General features: G+C 43.9%; 2 protein-coding genes across 2 annotated transcripts in view; one reads left to right on the plus strand and one right to left on the minus strand.

Moving 5' to 3' along the window:
• Positions 1-2,468: 2,468 nt before the first annotated feature.
• On the plus strand, positions 2,469-10,853 carry LOC138970551 (uncharacterized). The gene is made up of 7 exons (XM_070343017.1): positions 2,469-2,976; positions 3,571-3,734; positions 4,177-4,366; positions 6,232-6,309; positions 7,786-7,896; positions 8,825-8,860; positions 9,296-10,853. Exons 1-7 carry the CDS (start codon positions 2,919-2,921, stop codon positions 10,204-10,206), a joined length of 1,548 nt encoding a protein of 515 aa, XP_070199118.1. The 5' UTR covers positions 2,469-2,918; the 3' UTR covers positions 10,207-10,853.
• Positions 10,854-14,516: 3,663 nt separating this feature from the next.
• LOC138970569 (uncharacterized) overlaps positions 14,517-15,881 on the minus strand; it is a 19,555-nt gene continuing 18,190 nt past the window's right edge. Inside the window, exons 8-9 of the mRNA XM_070343034.1 lie at positions 15,264-15,377; positions 14,517-14,654 (exon numbers count right to left, since the gene is read on the minus strand). Coding sequence (XP_070199135.1) covers positions 14,641-14,654; positions 15,264-15,377 — 128 coding nt within the window. The 3' untranslated portion in view covers positions 14,517-14,640. The remainder of the gene's footprint in view (positions 14,655-15,263; positions 15,378-15,881) is intronic.

The following is a 15,881-nucleotide window of genomic DNA, read 5'->3' on the forward strand; positions in this document are numbered from 1 at the left end:
TTTGTGATGGGGTCTGGTGGTTTCCGATTGTCTGTATGTTCATGGAAACCTTCGGGTTTGCATAACAGTTTTTATAGGGCTAAGAAATTAGCCCTAACATTTTCAATCCTGTTTGATTGCACTTCGCCTCCCGAGGTGATCGTAGTGTTACGGCACTCGGTTACATAAAGAAATAGTGCCTAACTCAAGAAACGAGATCGGCAGTTTTGCTTACGTTACCGTGGCAATGGTTTCCGATGGTCTGAGAATTTGTACTCTCTAACACATGATAGATACCCTTCCAGTAGCTTCCCCTGTAGTTGTTTCACTACAGAAATGCCTAACACTGAGATAGGTATTTTTCTTATGAGCGTGACGTTATGCTAATCCATACCAACAAATCCACTGTGTACAGATAGCACACAGGTTGTATATTTCTCGACGGACGCAGCTGCGTGGTGGTAAGACGTCGGCCTCCTAATCGGGAGGTCGTGAGTTCGAATCCCGGTCGCTGCCGCCTTGTGGGTTAAGAGTGGAGATTTTTCCGATCTTCCAGGTCAACTTATGTGCAGACCTGCTAGTGACTTAACCCCCTTCGTGTGTACACGCAAGCACAAGACCAAGTGCGCACGGAAAAGATCCTGTAATCCATGTCAGAGTTCGGTGGGTTATAGAAACACGAAAATACCCAGCATGCTTCCTCCGAAAGCGGCGTATGGCTGCCTAAATGGCGGGGTAAAAACGGTCATACACGTAAATGTCCACTCGTGCAAAAACACGAGTGTACGTGGGAGTTGTGGATTCAGTGTCGGGTGGATTATTGGAGTTCTTGTCTGTTTGTTAATAGCGCAATCTACCCTCGCCTTTTTGTTGGCTTTTTGGAACTGTTATAGCGCGTGTGAAAGAATGTTTTTACGCAAGAAAAAATGTGCCTTTAAGCCGGACAATGAACAGAGACACAGTTTGAGTTGATATTTCCGGAGCACATGACTATTTTGTCGAAGAAAAGAGCGGAAAACGCCCTTGACAGTACCAATAATGTCCTCAATAACCCAGCTTATTCCTACTGCGGTATAAGTACAATAAGTACTTTCGTATTGCAGTAAAACCCCTGCTAAATAAAATTAGCGATCATTGAAAGCAAAATTGTGACCCTCCACCACGGAATGAGTCGCATGTCACCTTTGCATGATTTTCATATTTTTACATTTTCTTAAGAGTTTTTTATGCTCTAGCCAGTGGTGAAAAGAGTTATAAGCCTGTGACTAAGGTGACCCTCACACTGTTACCAGACACTCCCCGGACTTATTATATTAAGCCTAGCGCAGAACCGCGCGAGGTGACATGCGACTCATTTCGTGGTGGAGGGTCACAATTATGATTCAGTGGTTTCGGTTTATCAAGGCTTTTCTCGTAACACAAGGAGGCATAAAGCTATCCGATGCTGACTGACAAAATTAACTGGTCTGTTCAATACTTGCCAGGGCAGTCACACAATAACTTTGGTATTTCCAATGCTTCAATTTGAAGAAATCAATTAAAATAATTATTAGATATTTTCAAAGAAAATGAAAGACCGAATTCCGTTATCAAAAGCGAGCTTTAGAAAGGGTAAGAGATGAAATAAAGAGACTTGATGCTTTGCATTTTTATCAGATAAGTCTTTATTCCTGTTTGTGTGAGTGTTTCAGCTTGTTTTTGACTGGCTGGCTGGCTGGCTGCTTATCTGGCGGAATGTGTGTGTGTGTGTGTGTGCGTGCGTGCGTGTGTGTGTGCGTGCGTGCGTGCGTGTGTGCGTGCGTGTGTGCGTGCGTGCGTGCGTGTGTGTGTGTGTGTGTGTTTGTGTGTGTAAAGCGTGTGTGTGTGTGTGTCCCTGCGTGTGCTTACGTGTGTGTGTGTGTGTGTGTGTGTGTGTGCGTGTGTGTGTTTGTGTGTGTGTGTGTGTGTGTGTGTGTGCGTGTGTGTGTCCCTGCGTGTGCGTACGTGTGTGTGTGTGTGTGTGCGTGTGTGTGTGTGTGTGTGTGTGTGTGTGTTTGTGTGTGTGTGTGTGAGTTTGCGTCTGCCTGTCTGTGTGGCTGTTAGTGTATGTGTGTCTACGTTTGTGTCTGTGTGTCGGCGTGTCCGTGAGTGTGTCTGTGAGTGTGTCTGGGAGTGTGTCTGTGAGTGTGTCTGTGAGTGTATATCAATCAATCAATCAATCAATGAGGCTTATATCGCGCATATTCCGTGGGTACAGTTCTAGGCGCTCTGCAGTGATGCCGTGTGAGATGAAATTTTTATAGTGTGTCTGTGAGTGTGTCTAAGTGTGAGCCTGTGTTTTCTGTGTGTCGGTGTGTTTGTGCTTCTGTCTGTCTGTCTGTCTGTCTGTCTGCCTGGATGTCTGCCTGTTATTTGTCACCGTGTATGATTCTGTCTGTTTTATTGTTAGCGTGTGTGTTCGTGCCTGCGGAAGTGGTGGAAGCAGGGGGGGGGTACGTAGTTCGGGATTGTCGGTTGGATTATTGGAGCGAGTGTCTGTTTGTTGACAGCGCAATCTACCCTTGCCTTTTTGGGGGGGCTGTTTGGAACAGTTATGGCGCGTGTGAAAATAATTTCCTTGTATCCCCACGATTCATGGCTGACTTCCACGTTTAGTTGAAACTGTGTCACTGCACACGCACAGTGAGCAGATAAGGAAGCAGACGTGATACGTACAAGTCACAGAAAACATATGGCTTGAGAGTAGACTTATCATCTTGTTCTCAGAAATTTGAACGCAGTCTTCTTTTTCTTCAAATACCGAGAAAATCCCTGTACAGGGCAACTATCATCACAGTCCACACACTGAGTCCAGGAAAGTCACCGCCAGGGATAAACTTGTGTACCGGTTTTGCTTGAAGCGTTGTGAGGAGAGGATCGCGATCTGTTGGACGACAGTGTATCTGTGTGGATATTACGCCATGATTCTGCTCACTCTGGTTACCTTGACGACCGTCGTCTGCTGTCTCTCTGCTTGTAGTGAGTTCACACTGCTTTTGCTAATTAATGACTAATAACATCAACCATTGATTTCACATTTTTCTGAAAATGAGTCGTCTGCACGTGGGGAAAATGTGACATTTCTTTTGTTCATGTTTTCACCCTTGTTTATCGCTTCTGTGTTTGTCTCTCGTTCTGTTTGTTCACTTGGAAGACTTGTGAGTCGAATATCTTGGTTTTTTTAGTTTTTTTGCGGTGTGTTTTGAAATAAATCATTCACTCTATATTTCTAAATACAGTAGTTATCATCTCTTTCAGGAAGCAGTGAAGCTTTTGATTGTTGGTATGTGACCAAGTGGAGTGAATGGCTAACCCCATGTAATGCTTGGCCAGGTCAGAGATAGTGATATAAATCGACCTTTCACTTTCTTTTCTTTCTTTATTTGGTGTTTAACGTCGTTTTCAACCACGAAGGTTATATCGCGACGAGACCTTTCACGGAAATGACCATGCCTGTTATTCATTATAACGTCCAAATCTGCGTTTTGTCAATACCTCTCATAAGCCCTCTCTCAAAATGATGAGCTTTTAATTTTAACAAACATGACGTCATGTTTTGCACTGTATCGTCAGAACTTACCGGTGACGTCAATGCTACGTCACACAAGCTGCACTTGACGTGTGAGTGCAACAAGACGGATGACGTCAAAGCGTTTCCAATCCGCCGTCTTCAGGGCCTGAAGATCAACAAGGAGGGGGACCGCCTCGCTTGGTTGAACATGGATAGAAATGAGACAGTGAGTTTCACACAGGCCGGGTTGTGTCAGGAGTGTGTGTGTCGGAGTGGGGTAGGGGGGGGGGGTGAGGGCGCATGTGTGAGTGTGTGTGTGTGTGTGTGTGTGTGTGTGTGTGTGTGTGTGTGTGTATGTGTGTGTGTGTGTGTGTGTGTGTGTGTATGTGTGTGTGTGTGTGTGTGTGTGTGTGTGTGTGTATGTATGTGTGTGTGTGTGTGTGTGTGTGTGTGTATGTGTGTGTGCATGCATGCGTGCGTGATTGCGTGCGTGCGTGCGTGCGAGGGTGCGTGCGTGCGTGCGTGCTTGCCTGTGTGTATGCATACGTACGCGCGTGCGCACATGCGTGTTCCAAATGAGCGTCTTTTCTTGGGTACGTCTGTGCAAATGTCTTGTGTGGATTTCAAATAATTAATGTAATAAACGACCGTTATCTCTCTCCATCAAGGAGAGGTACGCTCAGAACTTCACGGTGCTGAGAAGCGAGTTTTCCCCGACCCAAGACCACGTGCTCTTCACGCTGCTCCTCGATGTGGAAGGAGAGCAGAGTGCAATGACATTCCAGTGTGTGGCTATGGGCTTTGGCTACAACGACTTTCCCATGGACTACACCGTGAACCGCACCATCGAGCTATCAGGTAAGAAGCTACAGCAGGGCTGGATCTGACGGGCTTTCCTAGGCCGTGGTGGTGCACGAGACAGTTTTTTGGTCTTTTGTTTTGTTTTGTTATTTAAACATTTATAAAACGTAATATCATTAGATTAGTCCCTCTCTGTGCGAGGACTGGATGTAAAAACAAGTCGCGTGAGGCGAAATTACTACATTTAGTCAAGCTGTGGAACTCACAGAATGAAATTGAACGTAGTCCGCCGCAAGTGCAAAAGGCAGTGAAAGTGACGAGCCTGTTTGGCGCGGTAGCGGTTGCGCTGTGCTTCATAGCACGCTTTACTGTACCTCTCTTCGTTTTAACTTTCTGAGCGTGTTTTTAGTCCAAACATATCATATCTATATGTTTTTGGAATCAGGAACCGACAAGGAATAAGATAAAAGTGTTTTTAAATTGATTTCGAAAATCAAATTTTTAATCATAATTTTTATATTTTTAATTTTCAGAGCTTGTTTTTAATCCAAATATAACATATTTATATGTTTTTGAAATCAGAAAATGATGAAGAATAAGATAAACGTAAATTTGGATCGTTTTATAAAAATAAAAAAATTAATTAATTTTCCGATTTTTAATGACCAAAGTCATTAATTAATTTTTAAGCCACCAAACTGAAATGCAATACCAAAGTCCGGCCTTTGTCGAAGATTGCGAGGCCAAAATTTCAATCAATTTGATTGAAAAATGGGGGTGTGACAGTGCCGCCTCAACTTTTACAAAAAGACAGATATGACGTCATCAAAGACATTTATCGAAAAAATGAAAAAAACATCCGGGGATATCATACCCAGGAACTCTCATGTCAAATTTCATAAAGATCGGTCCAGTAGTTTACTCTCAATCGCTCTACACACACACACACACACACACACACACACAGACACACATACACCACGACCCTCGTCTCGATTCCCCCTCTATGTTAAAACATTTTGTCAAAACTTGACTAAATGTAAAAAGTACCTGATTGCTAAGGCAAAAAAAAAAAGGTCTGTTTACGGTAACATAGGCCCAAAAAATAGGGTCGGTAGGTCGGGATTTTTTATTTATTTTTTTGTTTTCCCCAAAAACCATATTTTTACGTTATTTTGCAAAACAAACAAAAGATTTTTTTTTTTCCCCAAATGCCAAAAAAAAGTCTAGGGTCGCGCGAAAAAAATAGGGTCGGTCGGGTTACCGTAAACAGACTATTTTTTTGGGGGGGCCTAATGCCATTACCCTCGTTTATGAAGAATTTGTCTTGTCTTGTCTTGTCTTGTTCTTGTCTTGTCTTGTCTCTTTCTCTTGTTCAATAAAGAGAGTAGAGAGAACCGGGCGTATTTCAATGCAATCGCTTGACTGAATGGTTAATCACGCCTCAGCGTTCTTGTTTTCTTTCTTATTTGTATTTGATTCCATTCTTGTCTGTCCTTTTCTATTCCTTCCTTCTTTCTTTTTCTTTCTTTCTTCTTTTCCATTGCATTGTGAAAGAAGAAACGATTGCATTACATTGTGCAGCTTCGAAACTTAATACACTTGTTGTCATGAATAGCAAATATGTGACCCTCCACCACGAAATGAGTCGCATGTCACCTCGCGCGGTTCTGCGCTAGGCTTAACATAAGTCCGGGGAGTGTCTGGTAACAGTGTGAGGGTCACCTTAGTCACAGGCTTATAACTCAAACAGTTTTTGCTCTTTTTTAAAACGGGTTTCACCACTGGATAGAGCATAAAAAGCTCTTTAGGAAAATGTAAAAATATGAAAATCATGCAAAGGTGACATGCGACTCATCCCGTGGTGGAGGGTCACATATGTGACCATATTATGACCATTCCCTTTGGTGGCCGGTGTGCAGGTTACGACGTCAAAATAGAGACAAGCCCTGCAATATACACTTCACTCAGCACAAGTTTAACAACAATACCAACCTCAGGTAAGTCCCTATCTACAGGTATCTACAGGTATCTACAGGTATCTACAGGTATAATGTCATCTTCATTCCCAGATGTCAATTAGTTTACCTGTTGTTAAAGCTAGGAAGGGGGTTACCCTCCATGTGTTTGAGTGCTCGACTCCAGCAAACGTCCACCTTCTTTTGTTCCTCCTGCTCCTCCTCTTCCTTTTCCTCCTCCTCCTCTTCCTCCTCCTCTTCCCTTTCCTCCTCCTCTTCCTCCTCCTCTTCCCTTTCCTCCTCCTCTTCTTCCTCCTCTTCCTTTTCCTCCTCCTCCTCTTCCTCCTCCTCTTCCCTTTCCTCCTCCTCCTCTCCCTCTCCCTCCTCCTCCTCTTCTTCCTCCTCTTCCTTTTCCTCCTCCTCCTCTCCCTCTCCCTCCTCCTCCTCTTCTTCCTCCTCTTCCTTTTCCTCCTCCTCTTCTCTCTCTTCCTCCTCCTCTTCTATCTCTTCCTCCTCCTCTTCCCTCTTCCTCCTCCTCTTCCTCCTCCTCTTCCTTTTCCTCCTCCTCCTCTCCCTCTCCCTCCTCCTCCTCTTCTTCCTCCTCTTCCTTTTCCTCCTCCTCCTCTCCCTCTCCCTCCTCCTCCTCTTCCTTCTCCTCTTCCTTTTCCTCCTCCTCCTCTCCCTCTCCCTCCTCCTCCTCTTCCTTCTCCTCTTCCTTTTCCTCCTCCTCCTCTCCCTCTCCCTCCTCCTCCTCTTCCTTCTCCTCTTCCTTTTCCTCCTCCTCCTCTCCCTCTCCCTCCTCCTCCTCTTCCTCCTCCTCTTCCTTTTCCTCCTCCTCCTCTCCCTCTCCCTCCTCCTCCTCTTCCTTCTCCTCTTCCTTTTCCTCCTCCTCCTCCTCCTCTCCCTCCTCCTCCTCTTCTTCCTCCTCTTCCTTTTCCTCTTCCTCCTCTCCCTCTCCCTCTTCCTTTTCCTCCTCCTCTTCCTTTTCCTCCTCCTCCTCTCCCTCTTCCTCCTCCTCCTCCTCCTCTTCTTCCTCCTCTTCCTTTTCCTCCTCCTCCTCCTCTTCCTTTTCCTCCTCCTCCTCCTCCTCCTCTTCCCTTTCCTCCTCCTCCTCCTTTTCCTCTTCCTCCTCTCCCTCTTCCTCCTGCTACTCTTCCTCTTCCTCTTCCTCCTCCTCCTCTTCCTTTTCCTCCTCCTCCTCCTCCTCTTCCTTTTCCTCTTCCTCCTCCTCCTCTCCCTCTCCCTCTTCCTCCTCCTCCTCCTCCTCCTCTTCTTCCTCCTCTTCCTTTTCCTCCTCCTCCTCCTCTTCCTTTTCCTCCTCCTCCTCCTCTTCCTTTTCCTCCTCCTCCTCCTCTTCCTTTTCCTCCTCCTCCTCTTCCCTTTCCTCCTCCTCCTCCTTTTCCTCTTCCTCCTCTCCCTCTTCCTCCTGCTACTCCTCTTCCTCCTCTTCCTTTTCCTCTTCCTCCTCCTCCTCTCCATTGTTCTTATTGTACGTTGATCTATTCTCTTGTTTTCCAGGAAGCCCAGATATGTTTCAAAAGTCCGACATTTCACAAGAAAGTTTGATCATCATTATCGTCGCTGCCTGTTCGGTCATCATCATCGTTACCATCATCGCTATCGTTACCGGTGAGACTTTACTTCCCTTAGACGTAGAAGCCCTCTTTCTGTTTGCCTTGAAACGTCTTTTATTAACACACCGGAGTAAAAAATAATAATAATACACAGAAACAAATGTATGCAAAACCTGTGAAAACCAAAATTTCAACCAATTTGGTTTAAAAATGAGAGCGTCACAGTGCCGCCTCAACTTTCACGAAAAGCCGGATATGAGTTCATCAAAGACATTTATCAAAAAAACGAAAAAAAAGCGTCTGGGGATTCCATACTCAGGATCTCTCATGTCAAGTTTCATGAAGATCGGTCCAGTAGTTTTCTCTGAATCGCTCTACACACATACACACAGACACACACATACACCACGACCCTCGTTTCGATTCCCCCTCGATGTTAAAATATTTAGTCAAAACTTGACTAAATATAAAAAGCGGAGAACGGAGAGAAGAAGAAAGTTTGAGTGCGAGTGTCGTAAAAAATATGCTGGGGAGTCCTTGTACGTGTTGGTAGGGCCGGAAGGGGGGGGGGGTAACTGTGTATACAGTCCAAAACATCATAAGCGATTGTCTCTCTTTGTTTGTTCACAAATCGCCACAAATAAATAAAATCTTGCTTGAACCAAACGATAATCGAACAGTTTGAGTGAATCATCTTAAGGTGAAAGAGGCACTGGGAGTTGGGCCATGTTCTTCGTGAATTTTCTCTCCGATTCTATGTTTGTTTGTTTGTTTTGTGTGCTTGTTGTTGATGTTGTGTTGTTGCTGGGTTTTTTTGGGGGAGGGGGTTGCTTTTGTCCCTTTTTCTGTCTGTCTGCGTGTCTGTCTTCAATCAGTTTCTTTTTTGTCCGCGTGTACCTGCGTTTGCTAGTGTGCGTATTTGTGCGTGCGTGTGTATGTGTTTATCTCTGTCACTGACAATCTACACTGTATCTGTCTGACAGCTACATGCAGACGATCCCCGGCGCCTGTACCCGTCGGTAAGAACTTTTCTCTATGCGACAACAGGAAGAAATCTTGCTACACTCAGGATAAATAACTACAGCGTGTTTTGCAGTCATAACACCAATGCTACGGTCCTCATAACATGAAGAAGGGTGGTAGGTCTAGAAATATCACTTGAACAGCTTCCTAAAATGCATGATGTAACTAAAGTTGGGGTCTAACATGTACCTCATATATCCCTCTTTTTGCTGCAATAAACCCCAAAGATCATGTTTGAGATCCCCAGATTGGGCTAGATGGCATCATTTGTTTCAGCAATGGTGTGCATACTTAAAAAATATCTTTCTTTCCTTGTTTTTTTTTATTATTTTTTTTTTTAACAATTTCATGATCTTATGCCTGTTAAATGTTCCACGAATTAGTTTGCATGGAGTCATAGACTAAGGACACTTCGTTTTCACCTCAAACAGATGCTGTTCCTTTGGAAGTCGTGAAAAGCCTGCTGACCGCCATGACGTCACCGGAAGCCAGAATCATTCGACACGTCACGCCTTCGCTTTCCAGAAAAGAGTATTTCCAGGATGGAAGCTACGTCAGCGGGACGTACGTATCGTGTCAGTCTGAAGCGTCAACATTGTATGACCTCATCCCCCCTTCTTTGCCCGGTGATGACGTCAAGATGAGAGTGTGGCTGAATGGCGTCAAAAACAGACAGGGAGACGGGGAAATTCAGTTTGCCAATAAGCACAGTGCTTGGTCGGATGATTATGACGATTACGAAAATGACGTAGCTAGTGACGCTGAACGCTGGAACAGTCACAGAGACATGTTTGCACAACACGCGATAACGAACGTCAACAGAAAACTCCCTCCAATTCCTGTGGACCAACGACCTCCACCCGGAGTGCATGAAGCTCCTCGCCTTACCTCCCCTGTTAACCCACAATCCTCACAGGTCAATGCTGACCTCGACCTTCATCCCTTCCTATCGACCCCTCCTTCACCGGAACTGACGTCACTTCCCATAGCGCCACGGCTTCCGGTTGGGGAGCACTCACTTCCGGAAGAAGATGGATACATCGACATGGCTTCTGCACCCTCGCTTGATGATCAGTGCAAGCAGATATCAGGGTCGGCTTTGTCTCAAAGTGAAGATGGTTACATGACCCCAGTACACCCAAGTTTAACAGGAAGCACCAAGGGCAAGAAGCAAGACTCGAGAGAAAGGAGGACAGCGGGAGGTCAGCATCTTTACCTGGCTTCAGATACCGACTACTTAAGTCCAGTCTGTCAGCAAAAAACCATCGCAGGTAGACGGGTTGGGGAGAAGGGTCGCCCGAATTGCCGACCCCGTGACCCCACCTACTTGACCCCTGTGTAAAACCTAGGCTGGTGCAATGGCCTGATGGCTAAGACGTCTGCCTTCCATGTGGATGGTTCGGGGATCGAATCCCGGCTTCTCCTGGTGGGTTTTTCCGATTTCCCAGGTCAACTTATGTGCAGATCTGCTAGTGCCTTATCCCCTTTTTGCGTACATTCAAGAAAAAAAGCCAAGCACGCACGGAAAAGATCCTGTTATCCGTGTCAGAATTCGGTGGGTTCTGGTAACACTTTAAAAAAAAAAACGCCCAGCATGTGTTTCCTCAAAATGGCGGAGAGAAAATGGTCACACCCGTTAAATAAAAAGACCACTGTTGCAAAACATTAGTATTCGCAGTAGTTTCAGCCCTCAAACGCTGATTATAAACAACGACAGGAATTTCGATATCATAATTTAGTTAAAAAAAAGAGTAATTGAGGAATTCAAAATGTTCAGTAGCCGTGATATCATCTGAAGTGGAACGCGCGCTACCAACGACATGTACAAGTTTCGAAAACATTTGTTTGGAAAACAGTATTCCCAGTGTTGTAGACGGGGTGTACACTTATCGAGCATTGTCCAACTATGGTTTACTATTTGTGACACTTATCGGGCATTGTCCAACTATGGTTTACTATTTGTGACACTTATCGAGCATTGTCCAACTATGGTTTACTATTTGTGACACTTATCGAGCATTGTCCAACTATGGTTTACTATTTGTGACACTTATCGAGCATTGTCCAACTATGGTTTACTATTTGTGACACTTATCGAGCATTGTCCAACTATGGTTTACTATTTGTGACACTTATCGAGCATTGTCCAACTATGGTTTACTATTTGTGACACTTATCGAGCATTGTCCAACTATGGTTTACTATTTGTGACACTTATCGAGCATTGTCCAACTATGGTTTACTATTTGTGACACTTATCGAGCATTGTCAAACTATGGTTTACTATTTGTGACACTTATCGAGCATTGTCCAACTATGGTTTACTATTTGTGACACTTATCCAGCATTGTCCAACTATGGTTTACTATTTGTGACACTTATCGAGCATTGTCAAACTATGGTTTACTATTTGTGACACTTATCGAGCATTGTCCAACTATGGTTTACTATTTGTGACACTTATCCAGCATTGTCCAACTATGGTTTACTATTTGTGACACTTATCGAGCATTGTCAAACTATGGTTTACTATTTGTGACACTTATCGGGCATTGTCCAACTATGGTTTACTATTTGTGACACTTATCGAGCATTGTCAAACTATGGTTTACTATTTGTGACACTTATCAATCATTGTCAAACTATGGTTTACTATTTGTGACACTTATCAATCATTGTCAAACTATGGTTTACTATTTGTGACACTTATCAATCAGTGTCAAACTATGGTTTACTATTTGTGACACTTATCAATCATTGTCAAACTATGGTTTACTATATGTGACACTTATCAATCATTGTCAAACTATGGTTTACTATTTGTGACAATGTTTTCTTTCCCTGTATGGTAATCAAGATTGAAGTGTGAGGTTGGGGGGGGGGGGTATGTGTGATGGGCGTGTTGTTTGTTGGTTTGAATGTCTATTCAACTAATTCGGCTATGCGGGCCGTGTGCAACGTCTGTGTGTGTGTGTGTGTGTGTGTGTGTGTGTGTGTGTGTGTGTGTGTGTGTGTGTGTGTGTGTGTGTGTGTGTGTGTGTGTGTGTGTGTGTGTGTGTGTGAACCTATATTTTCTAAACATTTGTAAATGTGTACATAGTTGTAGATTGTGTAGGTTGTTTTTTAGTTTCATTACCCGCCAATGTCCGTTGTTCAGATCAATTTTGAGTGCGAGTGAGATAATGTGGAAATATCCAACTCAATGTTTACATGTACGATGATCTCGTGTTTCTGATTCAAATCGTTGCATGTACGAAGCAACTCTCTGTTTGTAAATATTGCTTCGCCAAGACAAATTTCTTTGGCCGTCACATTTGACTCAGCAAAATGTGATGATAAAATAGCGACAAGAACTTTGACCTCGTGATTTTGGAGAAGTTTTATTCTGTTTTCCGTGTTTGAAAAGCAGTATTTTCATATTCATTGCTGAGTTTTACTGTTGACGATCAATGATCACCTTTTTTTTATGGTTTTCTTTCACTGTTTGATAATTAAATATTAAAAAAATTAAAAGTGCGTGCGTGTGGTTTTGGGGGGAGGGTGCGTGCGTGCGTGGGTAGGCTACACACGTAAGCTTGTGTTGATGAAGGATAAACTGCATGTTTTTATTATGTCCAATATAATACATATTATGTTAGTTGGCTGGAAGCACGTTGTCACCCATACGTGTATCTCCTCTGACACCATTCTTTTCCTGTCTCCCTTATGTTTGGTGTCCACAATGAATCCATTCACTCCACTCGTTTTCATACAGAACAGTTTACTTCAACCTCCAGCGCGAACAATTCTGACGTCATTCATTATTTCTCTGGTGTGAATGTTAAAAATGTAACACTCTCTTAAAAAAAATGGCTTTCATTTGTTTAAAGGAATCGATTTATTTACCTTTATTCATTTTGAAAGATCTCAACCCGAAATAAAGTGACAGAAGATACCATCTGTAAAATAAATTTAAAAAATGAAAAAAAAATGAAAAAATAAAATGAAAAGGGAATAAATACATAACTGTTGAAGTAGTCCGACTGCAGAGTAAATACCTTCATATTTGTCAAAAAGATGAAGAGCTGAAATATGTGTTGCAGCGAACTATAGAGTTTTAACCTTCGATTGTTCATCTTTAAATGTCACAAGTATAACTTTCACACAAACAAACCATCCACTCACCACTGGGTTCATAAGTACATTTAATTTTCCGGTTATGCATTGAGCACAGGGGTCACTAGAATTCTGTCTTTGAGAATATTAGTGGAAAGAAATATGTGTGAAATTATGAAAACAATTGGGCAATTGTACAACACATGACAGTCATGCCCTACAGTGTTTAAAATCTGATTACAGTCAGAAATACATTGGAGGAAAAACAGCTTTCGGTTACGATGTACAGGGTGGGACACTGTTCCACCGGGAAATAGAAGCTCAAGAACTTTGTTCTCAGGATGTGTTGAATATTGTTCTCTCTCACTCTCTCTCTCTCTCTCTCTCTCTCTCTCTCTCTCTCTCTCTCTCTCTCTCTCTCTCTCTCTCTCTCTCTCTCTCTCTCTCTCTCTCTCTAGCTCTCTCTCTCTCGCTCTCTCTCTCGCTCTCTCTCTCTCTCTCTCTAATTCACACACACACACACACACACACACAAACAAACACACACACACACACACTAACACAAACACACACATGCAAACAAACACAAACAAACAAACACACTCACACACAAACAAATGCACACAAACAATAACGCACACACACACACACACACACACACACACACACACGAAAAGCAAGACATATTGCAAGCAGACAAGGCCATCAGACCGAACGCCAAAACCCAGAGAGGCAGACACATTTGTGCTATTGAAATAAAGTTTAACCTATTGCAGGTCACACACACCCACATACTCACACACCCTCCCACACACACACACACACACACACACCCCTCCCCACACACACACACACACACACACACACACGCATACACCACGGTGTGCCCACAGTGGGTGTGTGTGTCGGTGTGCCCACAGTGGGTGTATGTGTCGGTGTTCCCACAGTGGGTGTATGTGTCGGTGTGCCCACAGTGGGTGTATGTGTCGGTGTTCCCACAGTGGGTGTATGTGTCGGTGTGCCCACAGTGGGTGTGTGTGTCGGTGTGCCCACAATGGGTGTATGTGTCGGTGTGCCCACAGTGGGTGTGTGTGTCGGTGTGCCCACAGTGGGTGTATGTGTCGGTGTTCCCACAGTGGGTGTATGTGTCGGTGTGCCCACAGTGGGTGTATGTCGGTGTGCCCACAATGGGTGTATGTGTCGGTGTGCCCACAGTGGGTGTATGTGTCGGTGTGCCCACAGTGGGTGTATGTCGGTGTGCCCACAGTGGGTGTATGTGTCGGTGTGCCCACAGTGGGTGTATGTGTCGGTGTGCCCACAGTGGGTGTATGTGTCGGTGTGCCCACAGTGGGTGTGGGTGCACATGCAGCTGGTGTATGTTTACGTGCATACCTGAATGTGTGTGAGTGTAAATTAAGGGGAAGGTTAGATTTAACTAAAACGTACGAGAGAAAGAGGGGGGGGGGGGGGGGGAGGAAGAGAGATGTATAACAATACATCGAACAGTAAATACAACACCCACGCTAACAAACAAAGAAAAGTAAGAGCGCCATCTCGTGTGCTTGCATTGAAAATAATTTATTGTTGATAACTTCAAGCCAAAGAGACAATTTCGTCATTCTGTTGTTACGTCAGAATGTTGTGATAAATATCCATTGCAGTTGTTGGAGTTGGGCAAGGTTCACAAGGGGTATTCTGGAACAACAATAATTTACTTTCACAATTGCAGTTTAAAAAAGCATTCTTAATCCTGAATTAAACTTAATTCATGTTGCAAACAAACATCATTGTTCATTCTTAGTTTGTGTTTGTGTGTTTGTAAGTTTGTTTGTTTGTTTGTTTGTTATGGTTCTGTAATCATAGTAATGGTTTTCGTGTTACTCGTGTGTTTGATTGTTTGTTTGGTTGTCTGGATTGCACGTGATGTTGCTAAACAATAAGTTTCAAAATTTACCAATACGTGTACATCACAGATTAACACAAGGACAGACAGACAGACAGACCGACACACACAGACAGACCAACACACACACACACACACACACACACACACACACACACACACACACACACATACACACACACATACACAGACTGACAGACACACACAGACAGACCAACACACACACACACACACACACACATACACACACATACACAGACAGACCAACACACACACACACACACACACACAAACATACACACACACATACACAGACTGACAGACACACACCAACAAAACCAGACTGCAGACATGCAGGCAGACAGAAAGACATACAATCACAGAGAGGGGCAGCCACTGACCGCAGTATGTCTCATCAGTGCCATCAGTGCACTCAGGGCTGCCATCACAGTGCTGGGATGACTTGATGCACTGCCTGCTGTTTCTGCACTTCCAGGCTCCCCAGCTGCAAACCCCTGCACAAGAGACATTGTATTATAACTGTAGCAGAGCGGGTCGGATTTATGACCGTATAGTGCAATAAGGCGGTGGGCAGTACTTTGTACTTTGGGGTCATTTATTACATTGATTTAAAAGACATTGTGTCGAACCCAGACGTAGTTTGTGTTCCGATGTGATATACATTGCTCTTCTTTGCTCTCCTTGTCTATTTCTGCCATCTCTTGTTATTTGCTGATGAAGATCTTGCGTCCAAACCACCCCTTGTTCGTTGTCAGGTGTGGTTGTCCATGATACCGTTGAGTACATATTGTTATCTTGTTCTAGATAACATATTAGTAGCATTTCAGAGAGGGTATGCTTTGTAATGTACTGGAGAAACAAATATGGTTTCTTTGCTATATTATGTACACGGGTTCCTTGGGTATCATTTATTGTCTGCGCCGTTTGCGAGCAGTAATCAATGGTGTTGCTTCAGTTGATCAACAAACTCTCTCGCTTACCCAATGGCCAAAACCCTT

This window comes from Littorina saxatilis, linkage group LG7, assembly GCF_037325665.1.
Source record: "Littorina saxatilis isolate snail1 linkage group LG7, US_GU_Lsax_2.0, whole genome shotgun sequence".
In the NCBI taxonomy this organism is placed as follows: Eukaryota; Metazoa; Mollusca; class Gastropoda; order Littorinimorpha; family Littorinidae; genus Littorina; species Littorina saxatilis.